The following is a 22,483-nucleotide window of genomic DNA, read 5'->3' as shown; positions in this document are numbered from 1 at the left end:
CATACCCCACCCAGCAGGGCCCCAATGGGCAGGAGTCAGAGCAGAGAAATAAGTCTGACCCCTGGTGGGGCCCAACAATCCACCCTATGGGCAGTGACCAGAGGCCAGGAGAGTCTCAAGCTTGGCCTTACAAGAGAGGGAGAGCTGCAGAGCTGGCTTTGCAAGGCCCTGAGCCAGATCCTAGAAGCAAAAAGGGCCAAAGATGGGGCCAGAAAATGCCAGGGTGAGGAGGGGCTTTAGAACAAAGAGTATCAGGGCTGGAGAAGAGGGGATGCCAGGGCTTAGAGGGGGCTTAGAACAAAGGATGCCAGGGCTGAGAGGGGGCTTAGAACAGGGGGTGCCAGGGCTAGAATGAATCTTCGAACAAGGGATGTCAGGAGTGAGAGGGGGGCTTAGAACATGAGGACTGAGACCTTCGAACAGGGGATGTCGGGGCTGGAACGGAACTCAGAACAGGGGATGTCGGGGCTGGAACGGAATTCAGAACGGGATGTCGGGGCTGGAACGGAATTCAGAACGGGATGTCGGGGCTGGAACAGAACTCAGAACGGGATGTTGGGGCTGGAACAGAACTCAGAACAGGGGATGTCGGGGCTGGAACGGAACTCAGAACAGGGGATGTCGGGGCTGGAACGGAACTCAGAAAAAGGGATATCGGGGCTGGAACGGAACTCAGAACAGGGGATGTCAGGCTGAGGGTGGGTAGGTAGAGAACACGGACTAGATTCCTTCACTCACCTTTTGTTCTGGCTTAGTCCTGTGGCGGCCGAAGCAGGGGTGATTCTAGCAGAGTCTAAGTCCAAGTGAAACGGTTCTCTGAAACGGGGGGCTCCGGATCTTCGCCAGAAAAGGGGGCTCGGAAGGAAAGATTTCCTCTTGCCCTAAAGGCCCTGGAGGGCTCTGGGCTTTTGTGGGCCAGCTATAGTGGCTGGAACCAAAGAGCAGACGGGCAGCCCCGATGTGCCAGGGAGAGGCTGTGGCCGCTGGACTCCAGCCGAGTAAAGCTTGGGTGGTCCAGAAGGTGGCCCAGAGGCCAATAGAGGGAACAAGTCAGCGGAGATGAGAACACGTGGGTGGGGGCTCAGGAGCTTTTTAACAATCCTCTTAGAATGCACAGGCAGAATCTCCGTCCCAGGCGGAAGCGCGGTCAGGGCTGGGCCATGAGGACTAAGTGACGTGCCCAGGAACACACAGCCGGCCTCTTGGGTCTCGTTGGTCACGGGCCCTTCCTGTGGTGGAGGTGCTCCCGGCTCAGAGCCCCGCTGGCCCCGGGCTTCCTGCTGAGCAGTCTGGTTCCGGGCCCTCCTTCCGTAGCCATCCACGTCCGGGGTGGCCGGAGAGCGCTAACAAGTCCCCGAGCGCCTCCTGGGCTGGTCAGCGTCCGTGATCCAGAGAGCAGGCAACAGTGGGCTCTGCCCCATGGAGTAGGGCGTAGAGCCAGGAAGGCTCGTCTTCCCAAGTTCAGATCTGGTCTCGGACACTAACTGTGTTACCCTGGGCAAGTCACTTAACCCCATGAGTCTGTTTCCTACTCTGTCCAGTGGACTGGAAAAGGAAATGGCAAACTACTCAAGAGTCACACAACAGAAACATTTGGCAAACATGCGAGTACAGCATTACACCAATATGACCTTTTTAGATCCTCCCAATAACCCTGGGATTATCATCCCCATTTTATAGATGAGGAAACTAAGTCCAAGAAAGGCTAAGTGACTTGTTCAAGGTCACGTAGCTAATAAGTGTTTGAGGCAGGATCTGAATTCAAGTCCAGCCACTTGATCCACCGCACCCCCTAACCAAGGCAGGGCTCGAACCCAGGTTTTCCTGATTACAAGTAAAACACTTTCTCCACTCTGCTCTGCTGGCTTTTTTCAATGCATCAACGTACGATTACAATTATCATTCTTATCGTTCTCCTTATGAAGTCTAAAATGGCACTTTCCCAAAGACCTTTCCAGGGTGATCTGATACTCTCGCTATGTTCCAGGAAGCCTCTATCCCGAGGCCTTGGCGAGCCAGCTCTTCCTGTAAGAGTCGCCGACCGATGTGTTTGCTTTTGCTATCGGTCCATCAGCCCTGGAAGGCCCAGGGCCTGGGTGAACGACACGCATTCCTGCCTTTAAGAAAAGATTCCTGGAAGGAAACATGAGGCCATGGCCTGAAACAGGCCCTTCTCCCAGGAGGCCCGTCCAAATGAGAGGCAGAGCTGGCCTGGCCCCTCAAGTTCAAGCTCGAAAGCTTCGAACTGAATGAGATTGGAGGAAATAGAGAAAGGATAAAAGTAACCGTATTTTTAAAGTCATTTTCAGTCATTTTCGAGTCTTTGTGACCCCTATTTGGGGTTTTCTTGACAGAGATACTGGAGAGGTTGGCCATGTCTCTCTCCAGCTCATTTGACAGAGTAGGAAACTGAGGCCAACAGAGGGAAGTAACTTGCCCAAGATCAAACAGCCCCTCAGGGACAAAGACCAGATTTTAAATCAGCTCTTCCTGAATCCAGGCCCAGTACTCTATCCACTGAGCCACCCAACTGCCAAAAGTAATAATAGTAGCATTTATATAATACTTTATTTGCAAAAGACTTAACATGTATTATCTCATTTGACCATCACAACAACCTTAGAAGGTAGGCGCTATTATTATCCTCATTCTACAGATGAGAAAACTAAGGCTTTGAGAGGATAATACCACCAGCACCACCACCACTACTACTAGCTATTATTTATATGTTGCTTTAAGGTCTGTAAAGAACTTTACAAATGTTTCATTTGATCCTCATCACAAGTCTGAGAGAGAAGTGATATTTATCCCCATTTTACAGATAAGGAAATCAAGGCAAAGAGAGCAACACCTTCCTTTTATAGGGGAAGGAATCAAGGTCCAATCCAGTGGTCTGCCCAAGTTTCAACACACACACATTACAAGGCTGTTGTGAGGATAAATGAGATATCCCGTGTAAACCATCAACCCCCTAGCTAGTCTGCAAGCTAACCTTTTTTAAAGTTTTTTTTGACAGTGTCAAATTAATCTATTTAGTTCAGCGTTTATGGGGGTTTTAGCAAAGATTTCGCTAAAGTTTCTCATGCTATTTATGTGAAAAAGATGGTGGCGTTTTAGTAAATTAAAGGGCAGGACAGTGGATAGAGTAGTGATCCTGGAATAAGAAAGAACTGAATTTAATTGGATCAACATCTCACCCCCTATACCAAGATAAATTCAAAATGGGTAAACGAGTTAAATATAAATTGATATTATAAGTAAATTGGGCGAACATAGAATAGTATGTCTGTCAGATCTATGGGAAAGGAAGGAATTTAAGATTAAGATTAAGACAAAAAGGAATTAAGAGATCAATCAAGAGATAGAAGACATTACAAGATGTAAAATGAATAATTCTGATTACATTAAATTTAAATGTTTTGTACAAACAAAACCAATGCAACCAAAATTAGAAGGAAGCAACAAACTGGGAAAAATTTTTATAACAAAAATCTCTGGCAAAGGTCTAATTTCTCAAATTTATAAGGAACTAAGTCAAATGTACAAGAAATTAAGCCATTCCCCAACTGACAAAGGGTCAAAGGACATGAATAGACAGTTTTTAGATGAAGAAATAAAAACTATCAATAATCACATGAACAAGTGTTTTAAATCACTCTTGATTAGAGAAATGCAAATCAAAACAACTCTGAAGTACCACCTCATACCTAGCAGATTGGCTAGCATGACAGCAAAGGAAAATAATAAATGTTGGAGAGGATGTGGCAAAGTCGGGACACTGATGCATTGCTGGTGGAATTGTGAATTAATCCAATCATTCTGGAGGGCAATTTTGAACTATGCCCAAAAGGCTTTAAAAGACTGCCCGCCCTCTGATCCAGTCATATCACTGCTAGGTTTATACCCCAAAGAGATCATTTAAAAAGGTTGTACAAAAATATTCATAGCTGTGCTCTTTGTGGTGGCAAAAAATTGAAAAGTTGAGAGGGTGTCTCTTGATTAGGGAATGGCTGAACAAATTGTGGTATCTGGTGCTGAATACTATTGTGCTGTAAGGAATGATGAACTTTTTGATTTCTATAAGAACTGGAAGACCTCCATGAACTGATGCAGAGTGAAATGAGCAGAACCCGGAGAACATCATACAGAGAAACTGAAATATTGTGGGATGATCAAATGTGATTGACTTTGCTACTAACAGCAATGCAATGACCTAGGACAACCGTGAGGGACTTAGGAGAAAGAGTGCTCTCCACATTGAGAGAAAAAACTGGGGGAGTAGAAACGCAGAAGAAAAGTGTATGATTGATCATTTGTTTATATGGGTATGGGATTTGGGGTTTGGGATTTAAAAGATTATTCTGTTACAAAAATGAATAACATGGAAATAGGTATCAAGTGATAATACATGTATGAACCAGTGCAATTGCTTATCAGCTCTGGGAGAGGGGAGAGAAGAAGGGAAGGAGAGAAATCAATCCTGTAACCATAGAAAAATATTTAAAAATTTAAAAAATAAACATTAAAAAGGGTGGAGAGAGCTTAATTCAAATACTGCCTCTGATCCTTAACTAGCTGTGTGACCCTGGGAAAGTAACTTAACGTTTGCCTCAGTTTCCTCATTTGTAAAATGAGCTGGAATCACCAAGGGCCAAACCACTGCAGTATCTCTGCCAAGAAAATCTCAAATGGGATCACAAAGCATCAGATATAACTGAAATAACTGAACAAAAATAAAAAATTCAAGCATTCAGAATTGGTGGAGTGGCCAGACCCAAAAAGCATTTCCATATATAAAATGGAACTGATACAAAGGATTGTATAGGAAATGGTGGCTCTTCCTATTCAGTAGATGATAACTTCAAAGCTAGACTGGGTCTTTAGGCCAGAACGCTCCCAAGAGTTGTAAAGGCAGCCCACCTACCAGCTGGAACAAATGACAGCAGGGCTACGTAACCTTAGCAAGTCCTGGAGGTCCCCTCTATCTAGTTCTATGAGTTTGGGCAAAATTTGGCTTAAACCAGATGTCAGACGATCGAGATACTGATAAACTCAGACAACTTGGGTGGAAGGCCATTTTGTTCAGATCCTCCTTGGCCAGAGACTCAGGGAAGATGCTTGATCCCAAAGATGGGCCCCACCAAACTGAACAGACCTGCTCCTACACCTCTGGCCATCAGCACCACGGCCAGAGACAGCAGCAAAAGTTATGGCAGCTGATTCAGTCCAGCCATGGCTAAGGAAAGCAGCTACAAGAGGGCTGTTGACTCCTCTGGTGGGTGGATGAGGGCAGGGCGTAGTTAGAGGCACAACGAGGGCAAAGAACACTTTCTGTTGCTTCTGTGGTTCAGAATGGCCACAGCTTTGGCTAAGTAAAACATGGGCTTGTACAGGGCAGAAGCCAACTTTTGGCTTTGGCCCCTCCACCCCTAGCATGGCGCTTTGGACATAACAATGGCTTAAGGATGTGAGGTGGGGGAACTTCTGAATGAAGCCTGGAGCTTTGGGGCCAACGAGGTTACTTGGAAAGAGCAATTGAAATCCAGGTAAGCTTCCAGGGACACAAAAAGCATATGGCAGCATCTGTGTAGGATCACTAGAAGCCTCTGCTGTTAGAGGAGAGCCCACTGAGGAGTAAACTGCCCACTTTGTATTTAATTACATTTGTTCTCTTAATAGTTATTCTGTATGTGCCTATAAATGTACTGGTGGCCTCTCCTACTAGAATGTAAGTTCCTTGAGGGCAGGGACTATTCTGTTCTTTTTCCTTTGTTCTCAGAGCCTAGCACAATGCCTGGTAGATAATAAGTGCTATATAAATGTTATCTAGAAGTACTGATGTTAGCAGCAGCAGCAGCAGCAGCAGTAGTAGTAGTGGTGGTGGTGATGGTGGTGGTGGTAGTGTTAAGAGTAGTAGTTTGGGATCACTAGAAGCCTTTGCTATCAGAGGAGAGTCCATCAATGAGTAAACCACCTACTTTGTATTTAGTTGTATCATGTATAATTATATTATATATTATGTGTGTAATATATAGTAGTAGTAGTAGAGTAGTAGAGGAGGAGGAGGAGGAGGAGGAGTAGAGTAGTAGAGTAGTAGTAGTAGTAGTAGTAGAGTAGTAGTAGTAGTAGTAGTAGTAGTAGTAGTAGTAGTGGTGGTGGTGGTGGTGGTGGTAGTGTTAAGAGCAGTAGTTTGGGATCACTAGAAGCCTTTGCTATCAGAGGAGAGTCCATCAATGAGTAAACCACCTACTTTGTATTTAGTTGTATCATGTATAATTATATTATATATTATGTGTGTAATATATAGTAGTAGTAGTAGAGTAGTAGAGGAGGAGGAGGAGGAGGAGGAGTAGAGTAGTAGAGTAGTAGTAGTAGTAGTAGTAGAGTAGTAGTAGTAGTAGTAGTAGTAGTAGTAGTAGTAGTAGTGGTGGTGGTGGTGGTGGTGGTAGTGGTGGTAGTGTTAAGAGCAGTAGTTTGGGATCACTAGAAGCCTTTGCTATCAGAGGAGAGTCCATCAATGAGTAAACCACCTACTTTGTATTTAGTTGTATCATGTATAATTATATTATATATTATGTGTGTAATATATAGTAGTAGTAGTAGAGTAGTAGAGGAGGAAGAGGAGGAGGAGTAGAGTAGTAGAGTAGTAGAGTAGTAGTAGTAGTAGTAGTAGTAGTAGTAGTAGTAGTAGTAGTAGTAGTAGTAGTAGTAGTAGTAGTGGTGGTGGTGGTGGTGGTGGTGGTGGTGGTGGTAGTGTTAAGAGTAGTAGTTTGGGATCACTAGAAGCCTTTGCTATCAGAGGAGAGTCCATCAATGAGTAAACCACCTACTTTGTATTTAGTTGTATCATGTATAATTATATTATATATTATGTGTGTAATATATAGTAGTAGTAGTAGAGGAGTAGAGTAGTAGTAGTAGTAGTAGTAGTAGTAGTAGTAGTAGAGTAGTAGTAGTAGTAGTAGTAGTAGTAGTAGTAGAGTAGTAGTAGTAGTAGAGGAGTAGAGTAGTAGTAGTAGTAGTAGTAGTAGTAGTAGTAGTAGTAGTAGTAGAGTAGTAGTAGTAGTAGTAGTAGTAGTAAAGTAGTAGTAGTAGTAGTAGTAGTAGTAGTAGTAGTAGTAGTAGTAGTAGTAGTAGTAGTAGTAGTAGTAGTAGTAGTAGTAGTAGGTGGTAGGTGGTAGTGGTGGTGGTGCCTACTAAATTCATGTTGATTGATTTCCATGGACAAGACACTATGCTAGGCACTGAGGGTTCCAAGACAAAAACAGAAGCAGGCCCTGCCCTCAGGAGGCTTACAGGCTGAGAGGAAACAATAAGTATGCATATATGTAGATAAAATCTATCTACAAGGAAGTCTCTGCACATCTGTCCTGGCACATGTAGCTTTGGTGTTTCCCCTCCCCTGAACCCAAGTGCAGAGAATCTCAGATGTGTCCTTTCAATCGAGCCTCCTCATTGGACAGCAGAGGGATCCAACACCCAGAGTGGCTACAGTGACTTGTCCAAGGTCACTTGGGTAGTGAGTAGCAGAGCTGAGATTTCTGACCCCATATCCAGTGCTCACTTCACTAAGCTAGGCTGACTCCTCTGAGTCTTGCTGCCTCCCTGGTGCAGAGGGTGTCTGTGATGATGAGGTCTTCCTGGGACAGCAGCTTGGAGAAGACAGCCGTCTGAGTGTCAGCCCCCATCAATCCTGGGCTATGTCAGGGTGCTGCAGACATAGTGCTGAGCAGCTGGAGCCAAATGGATGCTGCCTCCACTCTGCGGGTCCTCCCCTCCCCCCCCCACTCTGACTCAAAATGATTTCTCTTCCCTTTTCACTGAGGAGACAAAGCCAAAAACGGAATCGCCCTCCATTTCACAAGCCCCACGGCCTCTGCCCTTCAGAATCCTTTAGAAGCTACGTCTCATCCAGCTTCCTGAGCTGCTCAGCGGGGCGCCCAAAGGCCCCGCTCCTGCAGGAAGGACGGGGAAGGGGGAGGGGGCGCTGCTTTATAGTTCTTCCTGATCCACTTGAGCTTCTTCAAGCCAGGCAGAGAGCTCACAGGGAAGAGGAAAGAGGGACACGCAGGGCTGGCGGCCTATGGAAAGGGTCGCAGAGCATGGATGTTTTGAACCTGTCGGCTTCATTTATCGTAAAGCCATTAGCACTGGGGAGAGAAGAGGCCCATTAAGGAGCAGGGCCATAAATGCAGACTTTGTCTGGCGCTGCCTTGGCTCAGGGGGGGTTGGGGTGGCATCATCTAACAGCTTCCTGAGAGCCTGTCAGAGAGGATCAGAGTGGGGACGGGCCCTGCCCCTGCGCCCCCACTCATCGGGCCTCCTCTGTGCAGAGCCACCTGACAGGCACCACCACAACATCAGGGATTCAGGCCGTCCTCATTCAGAGGAGGAAGCAGAGAATGAGAACCCTCAGGGGGGAGACGGCACCCCAAATGATTTTAGATCTTCCGAGTAGCAAAAGCGGGCAGCCATTATCATCCCCATTTTACAGAGGAGGAAACTGAGAATGCTGTGCCCTCATGGGAGAGGCACGACACCAAGGAACCCTCTTTAGAGGCAGCCCACGCTCTGGTCAGACTCACACTGGCAAGTCGGGTCACTGGAGTGTGGCTACTATATACACCCCACCAGGGCGCCCTGAAGGGACTGGGTGGGCGTCTCTTCTGGAGCTCTTTGTTACAGGGGTCCCGCTAAGGGACGGGTGAGGAGATAAGGGCCAAAGCCTAAATGTGAGCTCCTCATCCCACCAAATACGACCCCTCTGAGGCTTTAGCTGAAACAGCCTCTCCTCCTCTGCCGGGCTCTGGAATCCAAATCTCCTCCAGAGGCTGGGGTTCGGGACACACTTTGTGACTTTGTTTCCCCCAACAAGCCTGGATGCAGGTTGGTTTCACCTGGCTAAGTTATCAGGGCATCTTCTCCCTTCCCAGAAGGGAGATGGGCCGACACGGTTGGCTTATCCAATCGATGCCTCCCTCGCATAAAGGCAGGCCAAAACAGGCCCTGCCTCCAAGAGGGACAAGAAACAACAGGCAAATAACCAGGTGCGAACACACGGGAGAGGTGGAAGGTAATCTCAGAGGGAAGGCATTAGCAGCAGAGGAGGGAACCAGCAAAGACCTTGGGGAGAAGGTGGGAGCAGAGCCGAGTTTGGAAGCAGGGCCTTCTGGGTAGGGGCGAGAGGCAGAGGGAATGGTGCCAGGATAGCTGGATTCGGGGGGAAAGAGGCAGGTAGAGAAGAAGCATTTATTAGGCTCCCTTTGTGCCAGGCACAGTGCGAAGTGCTGGAGAGCCAAATAGGAGCAAAAAGGGAACAGTCGTTGCCCTCCAGGAGTTTACATTCTGAGCCAGCTTGGAGGAATGCCTCAGCCCCAGCAAAAGGCCCTGGAGAGGACTTTCTAGAGGTTGCAGAAGGGGAGAAGGCCCAGTTTGCCCTCCTCAGAAGGTGCCGCAACTCCCTGCCAGCCTCACCCCAGCACCCACCCAGGAGGTGGAGGATAAGGACCGAGCAGCACCCAAGGCGATGGGTGGCTCTTCCGAGGGAGGCAGGATCCCTCAGCTATTTTAGGAAACTCTTAATTGCAAGTAAGGACAAATTCCTGGCAGCTCTCCCAGCCACTTCTGGGCCCCTCGAGGTCTGTTTGCTTTGATTACTTGCCATGAGTTTCAAGTCCTTCTAGAAGTACCAAGACTAGAAGTAAATGTACAGGCTACCCAGAGACCCCATGTGGCAGAGTAAAGACAGAACCGCCCCCTAAGTGAAAAGATCTGGCTCAAGCCTGGCTCTGCCTCTTTGCCAGAGCTGTACGGCCTTGGGCAACAAGACTTCTCTGCCCTGGTTCTCATAGAATCTGAGGTCATCTAGTCACTGAACCTCTGTCTGCCTCAGTTACCTCATTTGTAAACTGAGGATAGAAACTGAAACCTGCTGGATGTGGAATTTGGCAGCAGTCGGAGATTCCTGCGAGGTTAGAGGCTGAACTGGCCCCCAGGAGCCCAGAGTATCTTTCCCCCAGTCCCCACCCCATACACAAGCCCAGGTAAATGGCTAGCCAGCCTTCTTGCATTATTGTAGCATGATTCCTGGATGGAATTCTGTATTTTGGCCTTGAAGGAACCGGGTTCAAATTTGGGCCATGCTACGTGTGTGACCTTGGGCAAGTCTCTTTTCTCCATCTGTAAAATGTTGGGGTTGGACTCAACCTCCTTTAAGGACCTATTTAAGTCTATAATACTCATTGTTTTGTAGGGGTTTAAGGTCAATTTCCTGACAACAGTCCTATGAGGCAAGGAGTGCTGGGGTGACGATCCCAGTTCTTAGTAAGAGATTGGCCAGGGTCACGTAGCCCGGCAGGGGCAGAGCTGGGGCTGGAACTCTTACAAGGCCAACCCTCTTCCTATTTCACAGTGATTCGTGGTGCAGGCTAGATTTATGGGGTCACTAAGTCCCCCAATTATGACAAAGTTCCCTGAGTTCACTCTGCTTCGAAAGGTGCCCCCTGTGCTACATGCTCAACAAGTGGTCATCCGGGCCCTTTACTGGAAGACCTTCCGTGAAGGAATGGCTGCCTCCTCCCACTTTGGGGCAGCCCCTCTCTCGGGGAGCTCTTCGTGGCACTGATCCACTGCCTAGCCTCCTCCTTCTATCCCTTTGCAAGAAAGAAGCCCTCAAACCTCCCCTCCAGCTGAATTTCCCCATAATATTGAAGATATCACAATGATGGGATCATGGGTAAGCGACTTAACTTCTTTTTGCCTCTGTTTCCTCATCTATAAATTGGGGAGAGGAGCGGAGCTAATCTCTAAGATCTCTTGCCGTTCCAAACCTATGATCTTATTAGGGAACAATCAATAACACCTGTACTAATGTGTCAGACACTGCCCTAAACACTGGACATACAAAGAAGAGCAAAAAACCAGCCCCTGCCTTCAAGGAGCTCAAATCCTAATGAGGGACATGACATGAGCTAGAGTAGATGGAAAGTTATCTCAGAGGGGAAAGCACAAGAATAGAGAGGAATCAGAACAGGTTTCCTGTGGAAGGTGGCACTGAGCTTAGTCTTTAAGGAAACTAGAGATAGTAATAAATGGAAGGCAGGGAGTGCATGCCAATCATTGAGGATGACCTCGCAGAGAAACTACAAATGGGCCAGCATGGCTGGGCTGGCTGGAAGGGGGTAAAGGTTAAGAATACCAGAGCCTGAGCCAGGTAATGAAGGGTTGTGAATGCCAAACAGAAGACTTAATATTTGATCATAAAGGCAATAGGGAGCCACTGAAGTTTATTGAGTAAGAGCGACATGGCTAGACTGGAGTTATAGAAAAATCACTCTGATGGTTGGAGGAGAGCCTGGAACGGGGAGAGACCTGTGGCTGGAAGACCCCTCCCCCTCCTCTTAACAGGTGATTGCCATAGTCCAGGCATGAGGTGAAGAGGGACTGCAACAGAGTGGGGGGCTGTGTCAGAGAAGGGAATATATGAGATGTTATAGAGGTGAAGTCAACAAGAGATGCTGCACAGGTGAAACCCACAAAAGATGTTACACAAGTGAAACCCACAAATGATGCTGCACAGGTGAAACCTACAAAAGATGCTGCACAGGTGAAATCCACAAAAGATGCTGCACAGGTGAAACCCACAAAAGATGTTACACAAGTGAAACCCACAAATGATGCTGCACAGGTGAAACCCACAAAAGATGCTGCACAGGTGAAACCCACAAAAGATGTTACACAAGTAAAACCCACAAATGATGCTGCACAGGTGAAACCTACAAAAGATGCTGCACAAGTGAAACCCACAAAAGATGCTGCACAGGTGAAATCCACAAAAGATGCTGCACAGGAGAAACCTACAAAAGATGCTGCATAGGTGAAACCTACAAAAGATGCTGTACAGGTGAAACTCACAAGAGCTCAGGTGATATAGAGAGGCCTTGGTAACAGTTTGGATGTGCAGGTAGAGAGTGAGAAAGAGTGAGAATTCCAGGAGGAATCTTAGGTTAGGAGCCTGAGACACTAGGAGAAGGGAGTTGTCCTCTATAGTCATAGGGAAGATGTGTGTCTGGGAGGAAGGTTGGGGAAAAGAAGATCATGAGTTCAGTTTGGGCCAGGATTTGGGTGATTCTCTCAACAGTTAGATGCTGGCGTTCACTGATTAAGAGAATCAGAGACAGCTGGCTTTCAATCCTAAGGAATTCAGAGGAAGCATAATACAGAAGGAAGAACATAGGCTCTGAGAACCTGGGTTCAAATCTTGATCCTGTCACTTTCTACTTATCTACCTCCAAGTCCTTTCCCCCTCTGGGTCTCAGTTTCCATTTCTGTAAAATGAGCAGGTCTCATAGGTCCTTTCCTGCTTGAGATTTTAGAGCCTGTGGCTTCCTGGGAATTTGCGTGGAAAGACAGACTCATCTGGAACAGAGAATTCCCAATTTGGAGTGCCAGATTCGGGGTCTCCTCTTCTCTAGGCTAAAGTTTAGCAGACCCATACTTAAGACTTCAGAGAGCATCACAGGGTGAGGGTGAAAGAACCAGGCTGATGAAGGACCTCAAATTCACCCCACAAAAGGTCAGTTGATGGAAACAGGAAAGCTTTGCCTGGCAAAGCAAAGATGGAAGAAGATTAGGAAAAAGGCAAAAGCAGAGACAAGCGATTGACTTCAAAACAAAAGAATGCAATCATTTGAGGAGGCTTTCACGGGGTAGAGGCATTAGACTTGTCCTACTTAGCCGTGGAGGATAGAAATAGGACCAAGAAGGGAGGACGGGTGCAAAGGGATAGAAGGAGGAGGCTAGGCAGTGGATCAGTGCCACGAAGAGCTCCCCGAGAGAGGGGCTGCCCCAAAGTGGGAGGAGGCAGCCATTCCCTCACAGAATGTCTTCCAGTAAAGGGCCCGGATGACCACTTGTTGAGCATGTAGCACAGGGGGCGCCTTTCGAAGCAGGGTGAACTCAGGGAACTTTGTCATAATTGGGGGACTTAGTGACCCCATAAATCTAGCCTGCATCACGAATCACTGTGAAATAGGAAGAGGGTTGGCCTTGTAAGAGTTCCAGCCCCAGCTCTGCCCCTGCCGGGCTACGTGACCCTGGCCAATCTCTTACTAAGAACTGGGATCGTCACCCCAGCACTCCTTGCCTCATAGGACTGTTGTCAGGAAATTGACCTTAAACCCCTACAAAACAATGAGTATTATAGACTTAAATAGGTCCTTAAAGGAGGTTGAGTCCAACCCCAACATTTTACAGATGGAGAAAAGGGACTTGCCCAAGGTCATACACGTAGCATGGCCCAAATTTGAACCCAGTTCCTTCAAGGCCAAAATACAGAATTCCATCCAGGATACGTGCTACAATAATGCAAGGAGGCTGGCTAGCCATTTACCTGGGCTTGTGTATGGGGTGGGGACTGGGGGAAAGATACTCTGGGCTCCTGGGGGCCAGTTCAGCCTCTAACCTCGCAGGAATCTCCGACTGCTGCCAAATTCCACATCCGGCAGGTTTCAGTTTCTTGGGCCTTTAGGATCAAAGCAGAGCGTGAAGGCCAATCTGCCAAGCATAAGAAACCTGACTTCCTCTGGCAGGAGAAGAGAGGATTCTGGGAGGAGAGCAGCCACTGCCTCGCCTATCCTCTGCAGCACACTGATGCCCTTGGCTGGCTGTGGTCCCTCCCCAGGAACCTGGGGGATTGGGGTGGGGTAAGGGGGAGCCAGGGTTGGCTGGAAGCTCCAGTCAGCTATGGGCTGCCTTTTCAGGGAGTATCCAAATAGGGCTACAAAAGGAGATTGCACAGCACAGCAGAGATCAACTAGTCAGTCAGCAAGCATGTCTGAAGAGCCTGCTATGTGCAGGTCACTGTGATGAGCAAGCCAGTAAAGTATTGTGAAGAGCCTACTATATGCCATTCACTGTACTGAGTCAGCCAAGCATGTGTGAAGAGCCTACTGTGTGCTAGGCACTGTGCTGAGCCAGCCAGTTAAGCATGTATGAAGAACCTACTATGTGCCAGTCACTGTACTAAGTCAATCAAGCATGTGTGAAGAGCTTACTATGTGCTAGGCACTGTGCTGGGTCAGTCAATCAACATTCATTCTGCTGTGCTGGATGCCAGGGATACAGAGGCAGAATGAAGCCATCCCTGCCCTCTAGGCGCTTCAATGTCCGAGAGAAGAGCACGTCTTGGTATGCTCAGTCTGCTCCACTCTGTGCTGGGTGCTGGGGACACAAGAAGCCAAGTCTCTGCCCAGATTTGGCCACGCTGGCCCTGGGATCTAGCTGGGCCTCCCACCCTGCCGTGTGGCCCCCAGCCCAGTGTCCTCTTCTGTACAGGGAGGCTGATAATCCTGGTCCAGCTTCCCTCCCAGGACTGGCACGCTGACACCCTTCATGAAGACCACAGCCTGAGCGCGTGCCAAGTCTGTGAGCCCGCCGCGAGCTTCGGTTCCTGGCGCCCCGTGGCTGGCACGCTCCCATCTTCCCCTTCTCTGCTCCTCCTTCCAGTCTCTTGAGCCCATGTGCAGAGCCCAGGACAGGAGGGGCCGTTGGAGAACCCAAGGGAGGAGTGACACGGCTCCGGCTCGGAGGCCTCCCCCATCTCTGCCTGCTGCGATCCAACCCGCCTTGGAGGTCAGCTTAATCAGGCAGGCAGTGATGAGGAGCCCGTCTGTGCCAGGGGCTGGGCTGGCAGCGGGCCACCATCCCCATCCCTGCCCTCAAGGGGCTGACGTCCAAGCGGGAGGTAGCACACGTAGAAGGATCTACAAGACATTCACCACGTCACAAACTCAGCTCGGAGGGAAAGGCGTTTAGTAAGCAGGAAACCCTAAGGAAGGCGGAAACGGAAGCATCTTACAGAAATGAGGGAAGGCAGGAGGCGGGGTGGGAAGGCCCGGGGAGGCCAGGAGAGACGGTGCTTCTGTCCAAGGCCAAGACACGAAGGGGGAGAGCCATCGAGGCATGGTCTTAGCGTGCGTGTAACATGGGTGATAATTATCTGTAACTAATATGATGGAGGAGGCATGGAGTGGACAGAGGAAGATGAGAACACGTCCTTCCTCCGGCCCTCTGCCATCCCTCCTTAAGCTGCCCCCTACAATACCGAGTCTACTTCAAAGGGTGACTTAAGCACCCCCTCCTACATGAAGGCCTCCCTGATTCCCCCAGGTTCTAGTGGCTCTACCCCAAATGTATTTTTAATTTCATTCAGGGGAGGGGACCTGGTGGCCTTGGGACAGTCCCCGTCTACCTCCGTGCTCAGCAATACCTATCCATGGCTATGGACCATTATCACTACCTTCCCTGATTTAAGGCACTTTACACCTGTTATCTCTTTTGTTCCCCAAAGCAATCCTGTGAGGGAGGTGCTAGTACTGTCCCCATTTTAAAGATGAGGACACTGAGGCAGACGGAGGTGAAGGGACGCGCCCAGAGTCACAAGCTAGTAAGTATCTGAGGCAGGACTCTAGCTCAGGGGTCGACCCATTGTACCACCCAGCTACACCATGAAGCACTCAGTGTGGGGAACTCCATCCATCAATATTAGTAGAGATGTCCATATCTGCCTGTGAGATGATATTTATAAAGCTTTCAGTGCAGGGCCAGGGATACAGTAAGTGATTAATAAATGCTTTTTCCCTTCCTTTCTCCACTCTGTACCCCTCCACCCCTGAAGCTCATGGCCACCAGCTAGTCCAAAGATGGAATTGGGCACAGGATCTGGAATCCAGAAGACCCGAGTTCAAGTTCTGACCTTAGATATTGACTAAACATAGGCAAGTCTTTTAACCTGAGTTTCCTCATCTCTAAAATGAGAGGTTTAGTTTTATTGGCCTCTGAGTTCCCTCCCTGGTCTACATCTGGGATTCCATGAACCTTGTGAGGACTCCAAGACCCCAAGAACTCTGCCCACGGCGCCGCGCCACCCCCCAGTCACCAGATGTTCCACAACAGGTAGCCAATGATTGAGAGTACCAGGGCTGTGAGCGCCTCAAAGAAGCCAGCCTTGCCAAGCACCTGGACAGGCAGCTGCTAAAATCAGTACTCTGTGGGGTATGTCCCCGCAGAGCTAAGTGCAAGGCTTTCACCCCCTGGATGTGGCAGGGCGGCCACTCCGGACCTCGGAGCAGACAGAAGCGCCCTCACTAGCTAGGCCTTGTGCCTAAACTCCTCAATTCCCAGAATCCACCCAGAATCCAACTTAAGGAAGCCAAGCCCTACCACAGCCACTTCCCAGGCGGGATCCTCCAACTCCGCAGCAAGTACAAAGGGGAATTCTCTGCTCCAATCCGCTCTCGGATGGGGGTAGAGCCAATCTACAGAGGTGGGACACCTGCCAAGCCTTTCATAGGTGAGTAGATGGACCTACCATGTCACTCGGGCACCAGGCTGCCTGTCTGCCACCTTCAGGGAGACCACCACGTCCTTGGCCGCTTCTCCTGGAGGGAGAAAGGAGACAAAGATCAGAAGGGATTAAAAGGGACAAGGAGAGGTGCAGGGCGGGTGAGAATGAGGTAGCAAAAGCCAAGAGTTGTGGCAGAAAGCCCTTCCTTCTGTGTAATTAACTTCTGTACCCTAGAACTACAATTCCCAGCATCCCATGTTCCTTCTCACATTATGTGCTGACATAGGGAGGATATAAATTTGGTATAGCCCTGCCCCTTGCTCTCTTTTCCTGTGTTCCCATTTGGTGGAGGTGGTGTGAGGTGAGTGGCAGCACTCACATGGCCTTCTATTTTGTTAGATAATTACCTTTGTATTCCTTTACTTCAAGTGATTATATCTGGGAGAGTTCTACATGCTCGTTTTCCATGGAATCACAGGGGGGGATTGTGTAATTAACTTCTGAACCTTAGAACTCCAATTCCCAGCATCCCACATTCCTTCTCACATTACGTGCTGGCATAGGGAGGATATAAATTTGGTATAGCCCTGCCCCTCTCCCTCTCTTCCTGTGATCCTATTTGGTGGAGGTGATGTGAGGTGAGTGGCCGGAGAATCTACTCACGTGGCCTTCTATTTTGTTAGATAATTACCTTTGTATTCCTTTACTTCAAGTGATTATATCTGGGAGAGTTCTACATGCTCGTTTTCCATGGAATCACAGGGGGGGATTGTGTAATTAACTTCTGAACCTTAGAACTCCAATTCCCAGCATCCCACATTCCTTCTCACATTACGTGCTGGCATAGGGAGGATATAAATTTGGTATAGCCCTGCCCCTCTCCCTCTCTTCCTGTGATCCTATTTGGTGGAGGTGATGTGAGGTGAGTGGCCGGAGAATCTACTCACGTGGCCTTCTATTTTGTTAGATAATTACCTTTGTATTCCTTTACTTCAAGTGATTAGTAATAAACTTTATAAAATATAATACTTGGAGTATTGGACATTAATTTAAATCTTACACTCCTTTCTTGTCCTGCTGGTTCTCTACCACAGGGGAGCCTGCAGTGTCCAGGGAGCCACTGTACCCTAGGACCAATGTGGAAGCAGGATTGCCAGAATGTCCTCTCTGTTACTGACTAGCCAAGTTACCATCTTATTTGTAAGAAGGCATAATCATAGGATCCAAGGTCCAGGGCTAGGAGGGACCTCAGAGGCCAATGATCCAATGTCTCCATTTTACAGAGGAAGAAACCAAGGCCCAGAGGTTAGGACTTGCCCAGGGATCATGCATTAGCTGGAAGGAACCTCAGGGGCTATCTAGCCAGCCCCCCTCATTTTGTAAATGAAGAACTTGGGTTCATAGGATTTAAGTGACTTGAACAGGGTCCCACAGCTAGTAAGTATCTATGGCAAGACTCAAACCCAGGTCTTCCTATCTTGAAATCCAGCCCCCTATCTAAAAAGGCAGGTTCCCTCTGGACCATAGGGGTCAAACTCACGGCCAAGGAAAGAGCATGGGCTCTGAAATCCATGGTACTTGGTTCAAATCCTGCCCTTTGTGTGTACTGTCTGTGACTATGAACACTTAAATCTCCCTGAGCCTCAGTTTCTTCATCTGTAAAATGAAGAGGCTGGACACTAGGGTCCCTTCCAGCTACAGTGCTAGAACCTAGGAAACCCCTCCTCCCATCTGAGCCCATTTGCTTCTCTGTGCCATGACAGGGTTGGCCTAGATGACCTCTGGGGTTCTTTCCAGCTCAGACCTCAAAACCGAGGGCCAATTTAGGCTCCAACTCAGAGCTCTTTCTGAGACATCAACACTGCCTTGGGGATGGGGCACCTGGTTGTTGTTCCATCATTTCAGCCATGTTTGACTCTTCGTGATCTCATTTGGATTTTTCTTGGCCAATATACTGGAGAGGTTTGCCATTTTCTTCTTCAGCTCATTTTACAGATGGGGAAACTGAGGCAAACAGAGGTGAAGTGATTTGCCCAGCATCACTTAACTTCAATTTGCCTTGATCCGATGAAAAAAGAAATGGCAAACCACTCTGATATCCTTGCCAATAAAACCCTGTGGACGGTATGGTGCGCTTAGTAGGGGCTTAATACATATTTGCTGACTTGAATTAAGCTGGTCAGGAAATCCTCTGCCCGTGTGTTCAGAATTCACAGGTGGGCCTCTCGAGGAGGCGACGGGCCCTGCTTTCCTCTCCCAACTCTTTGCTATGTCCTCGGCCAAAAGGACAGTTTCTCCGTCCATCCTTCAGACCTCATCCTCTGCACTCCGACAGCTCGGCAATGAAGAGGGCCTTTCCTCAGTGTCATTGTTTCCCATGCTCCGCTGCACCCTGGGCTGGCTCGAGGAGGCAGTATGTGGCATTATTTGGGGAGTCTAACGTCCCCATCGGGAAAAACAGGAGGAAAGAGCTCAGAGAGAGAAGCCAGGCAGGGATTACAGGGACACTGGCTGAGTCTGGTGACCCTTTAGGGACTCAGAGAGGAGAGGACGTGTTGTTGAGGGGCTTACAGAGATTTCGTGTGGGCAAGCTGAGAGAGACTAGAACCTGGAGGGGAGCAGGTCCCAGTCTGGAAGGAAAGGCAGTTTCTTCCCTCTCTCTTCCCAGGTCTTCTCCCACCCTCTGAACTCCTCCGTTATTCTTCAACTACCTTCTCACCCTCCTGGAGATCCCTCCACCTTCTGGCCCTCCCAAAGGCGAGTTCCTCCCAGAATCACCATTTTGAGGAAGACCAGACACCCATCATTCCTTTCCCTCCCATCCCCATATCCCCAGTGGTCTCCTCTCTCCCTCTCCTTTTTCAGCTCCTGCTGTCTTCTTTCCTTAGAATGTCAGCTCTTTGAGGACAGGATTGTCTTCCATTAAAAAAAAAAAAAACCCTCACCTTCCATCGTAGAGTCAATACTGTGTATTGGCTCCAAGGCAGAAGAGTGGTCAGGGCTAACCATGGGGGGTAGGTGACTTGACCAGGGTCACCCAGGTGGGAAGTATCTGAGGCCAGATTTGAACCCAGGACCTCCCATCTCTAGGCCTGGCTCTCAGTCCACTGAGTTACCCAACTGCCCCCAACTTTCTTCCGTTTTACTATTATTTGCATTCTGATCTCTTAACACAGTGCCAGGCACATAAAATCACCAAATAAATGCGTGCTGGCCTACAAGTTCCCTCTGCCAACAAAATGACCAGTCTAGAACTCAAAAAACTAAATTCAGGGCACTCAGAGCTGCTTCAAAGATGACCACTAACAAGAAGAAACTCTCAATCGCTGGCCTGGCTTGCCAAAAGATACAGACCTAGAAGGAATTGTTTGGACAGTGCAGAGCCAAGGTGAAATGGAAAAGTCTCTTCTGCAGTCTCACAAGCTGCATCATGGCTTGATTTTTGTAAGCTCTCCATCTCCCAGGAGAAGATGATCATAGCTGGAGCTATTTCTTATTTAAGTTTTTCTACCAATGTGCCCTTGGGCTACAATGTACAGTGTGCATTTAATACATGTTTGTGTGTTAAGCATTTCTTTTGTGTAGAAGAAATAAATAGCTGTCCTATACCTGATTTATACCTTACAAGTAACTTCATACTTTCCCCACATTGAGGAGACTCCAGATATGGGCTTAAACTGTGTAATTAGGATCCACTCCCCAGAAACTCTCTCTCCCAGCATTCCATGTTCCTTCTCACATTACATGCTAAAGTAGGGAGGATATAAGTTTTGTGTATCCCTGCCTCGCTCTCTTCTCCCCTGATCACAGCTGGGAAAGCGGACTTTTTGTCAGGCAGGAGAATCTACACACATGAGTTTACTTTTTGTTAGATAATTAGGTTTGAACTTCTATTTCTTTTGGTTTTATTTTCTTTCTACTTCAAGTGATTATTCATAAACTTTATAAAATAGAATACTTGGAGAGTTGTTGCATATTAATTTTAATCTTACAAAACCTAAGCCACAAGTAATTTTCCCTGAGGCTGTGGCATGAGGATATGAGCCCACAAAGGAAAGAAAAGAAGCTCAGCCTCTCCCTAGGGAGGCTCTCCCAGGACTAAACTGAAATCATTGAATGTGAGCCCAAAGCAGAAGAAGCACCCTCCTTAGTAGAGAGGGAAAAGGTGCAATGCCCTTGTCTCTTGGGTCCAGCAGGGGTTTATATTGGTAGATTATATTAACAGATTTGCCCAACAAATCTTTCCTGGAACAAAGATGAAAAGAGGAAAAGGTGGGAAAAACAGTTCAGCAAAATCAAACAATACTTCAACAACATCTGATGATGTAAATAATATTCCACACCCACAATCCCCCACCTTTTCAGTGAAAAGAAGGAAGGAGTGTTCTGAAAGCTTCTCTAGACCTAAGCTGCACTCACCATTTCTCACCTGGAAGCATCAGGAGTTCTAGTCTCCCACCTTCTATTCCTCTTGCACATGCTTCAAGAATCATTTCTTCACTTCCCATCATCACCCTGCTCAGAAGCCTTCAATGGCTCCCACCTCCTTGGCTAGGCACAAAGTCCTTCCTAGTCTGACCCCAGATGACTTCTCCTTCATAGGGGCTAAGCTCTGGCCAGACTGGGCTGTTCATGATTCCCCAAACATCCCGATTCCATTTTGTCACTCCTGTAGTTTTGCTCACAAGGTAAGGAAATATACAAATAAATATGGCGCCAAGGTTCTCCCTAAGGCTAAAAAGGACTGACGCAAGAGAAACAGTATAAAGGAGGGCATCAAAGAACTGAAAGACAGAAAGAGAAGACGGGGGAAACAGGTGGGAAGAGTCAAGGATGACCAATGGGTCAGGCCAACAAAGCCGCCATTGCTGCCACACTTGAGATGGATGTCAAGGGAGACTGAGCACACTGAGTGCCCCCCCATTGGCAAACTGTTGGGAAGACATGGAAAGAGAAAGAGAATCGGCTGCAATCTGTATCCCTGAGGAGAAACATCCCTATCGATGAAATCGGGGAACAATTAGAGTGCCGGAATAATTTTTTAAAGTCTCCATTGAGGTCCTCCTTCCTCACTTACCCTGGGGAGAGCGGAGAGGCACCTGGCTCAGGAAGGCACTGGAGCTGAGCTCTGCAGAAAGTTAGGCTTTCAAGGAGGTGGAGGTGAGGCATAGGGGAATGGTACCCGGAGATGGGAGATGGGGCGTTGTGTACAGGAACAAGAAGGAGGCCAGTCTGGCTAGGATGGGGAATGGAGGAAGGAGAGTAACAGGAAATAAGCTGGAAAGATAATCTGCAGCCAGACTGAAAAGGAATTTAAAATCCAGAAAGAAGAGCCTGTATTTAATCCTAGAGGCAATAGGGAGCCAGTGGAAGTTTTTGAGCAGGGCAGTGCCATAGACCTGGGCTTAAAGACCAATTTGATGGCTGTATGGAGGATAGATTAGAGACAGGAGAACCTGGAGGGGAAGAGATCAACTCTAACAGTCCCAAAATAATTGAGTGTGAGCACAAGGCCAGAATGCCAGGTTCTGCCTTCACCTATCTGTTCCCCCATCATTCCTCTGTGCCTATCACCTCTTCCTTCTCCCTTTACCTTCCTATCCCTTCAGTTCACATGGCCTAGTGTTTGTCCTCTCTCCCTGCCTCTAACAATCCATCCCTTGCTTTCTCTATTTCCCTCGCCACCATGCTATAGACCCTTAGGATTCCCTGTCCAGCCTAGTGTGAACACTTCCTAACAGCTCCATCCTGAACGATGCTTCTCCAATCATCTTTAGGCAGATGTAATCCCATCGCTCTTCTGCTTAAAAATCTCCCATGGCTCCCTATTGCCCAAAAGAGTACTGTGGGTCTAGATTTAGAAAGACTTGGCTTCATGTCTTGATTCTTCCTAGCTGAGTGACCCTGGGCAAGTTTAGCTTCTGTTTGCCTCCACTTCCTCTTGGGTAAAATGGGGATCCTAATGCCTAGAGTTCCTACCTTCCAAGGTTACCCTGAAAGGATGAAATGAGATCCTGTCTAGAAAGCATTCTGCCAGCCTCAAAGCCCCATAAAAATGCTGGCTAATTTTTCCTTTGAAAATAATTTTTGTTGGTATCTTCTGTCTTGACGTCACCTCCATTTCCCTTTTACTCTTCC

General features: G+C 48.0%; 1 protein-coding gene across 1 annotated transcript in view; it reads right to left on the bottom strand.

The window, feature by feature from the left end:
* The window catches only part of LOC103103504 (uncharacterized), a 245,804-nt gene that overhangs the window by 154,755 nt on the left and 68,566 nt on the right, over positions 1 to 22,483 (bottom strand). The window contains exon 3 of the mRNA XM_056821400.1: positions 16,370 to 16,439. Within this exon, the coding sequence (XP_056677378.1) occupies positions 16,370 to 16,372 (3 nt within the window). The 5' untranslated portion in view covers positions 16,373 to 16,439. The remainder of the gene's footprint in view (positions 1 to 16,369; positions 16,440 to 22,483) is intronic.

This window comes from Monodelphis domestica, chromosome 3, assembly GCF_027887165.1.
Source record: "Monodelphis domestica isolate mMonDom1 chromosome 3, mMonDom1.pri, whole genome shotgun sequence".
Taxonomy (NCBI): domain Eukaryota; kingdom Metazoa; phylum Chordata; class Mammalia; order Didelphimorphia; family Didelphidae; genus Monodelphis; species Monodelphis domestica.
The sequence above is the reverse complement of the archived record's forward strand: the minus strand, read 5'-3'. Positions and strand labels throughout refer to the sequence as shown.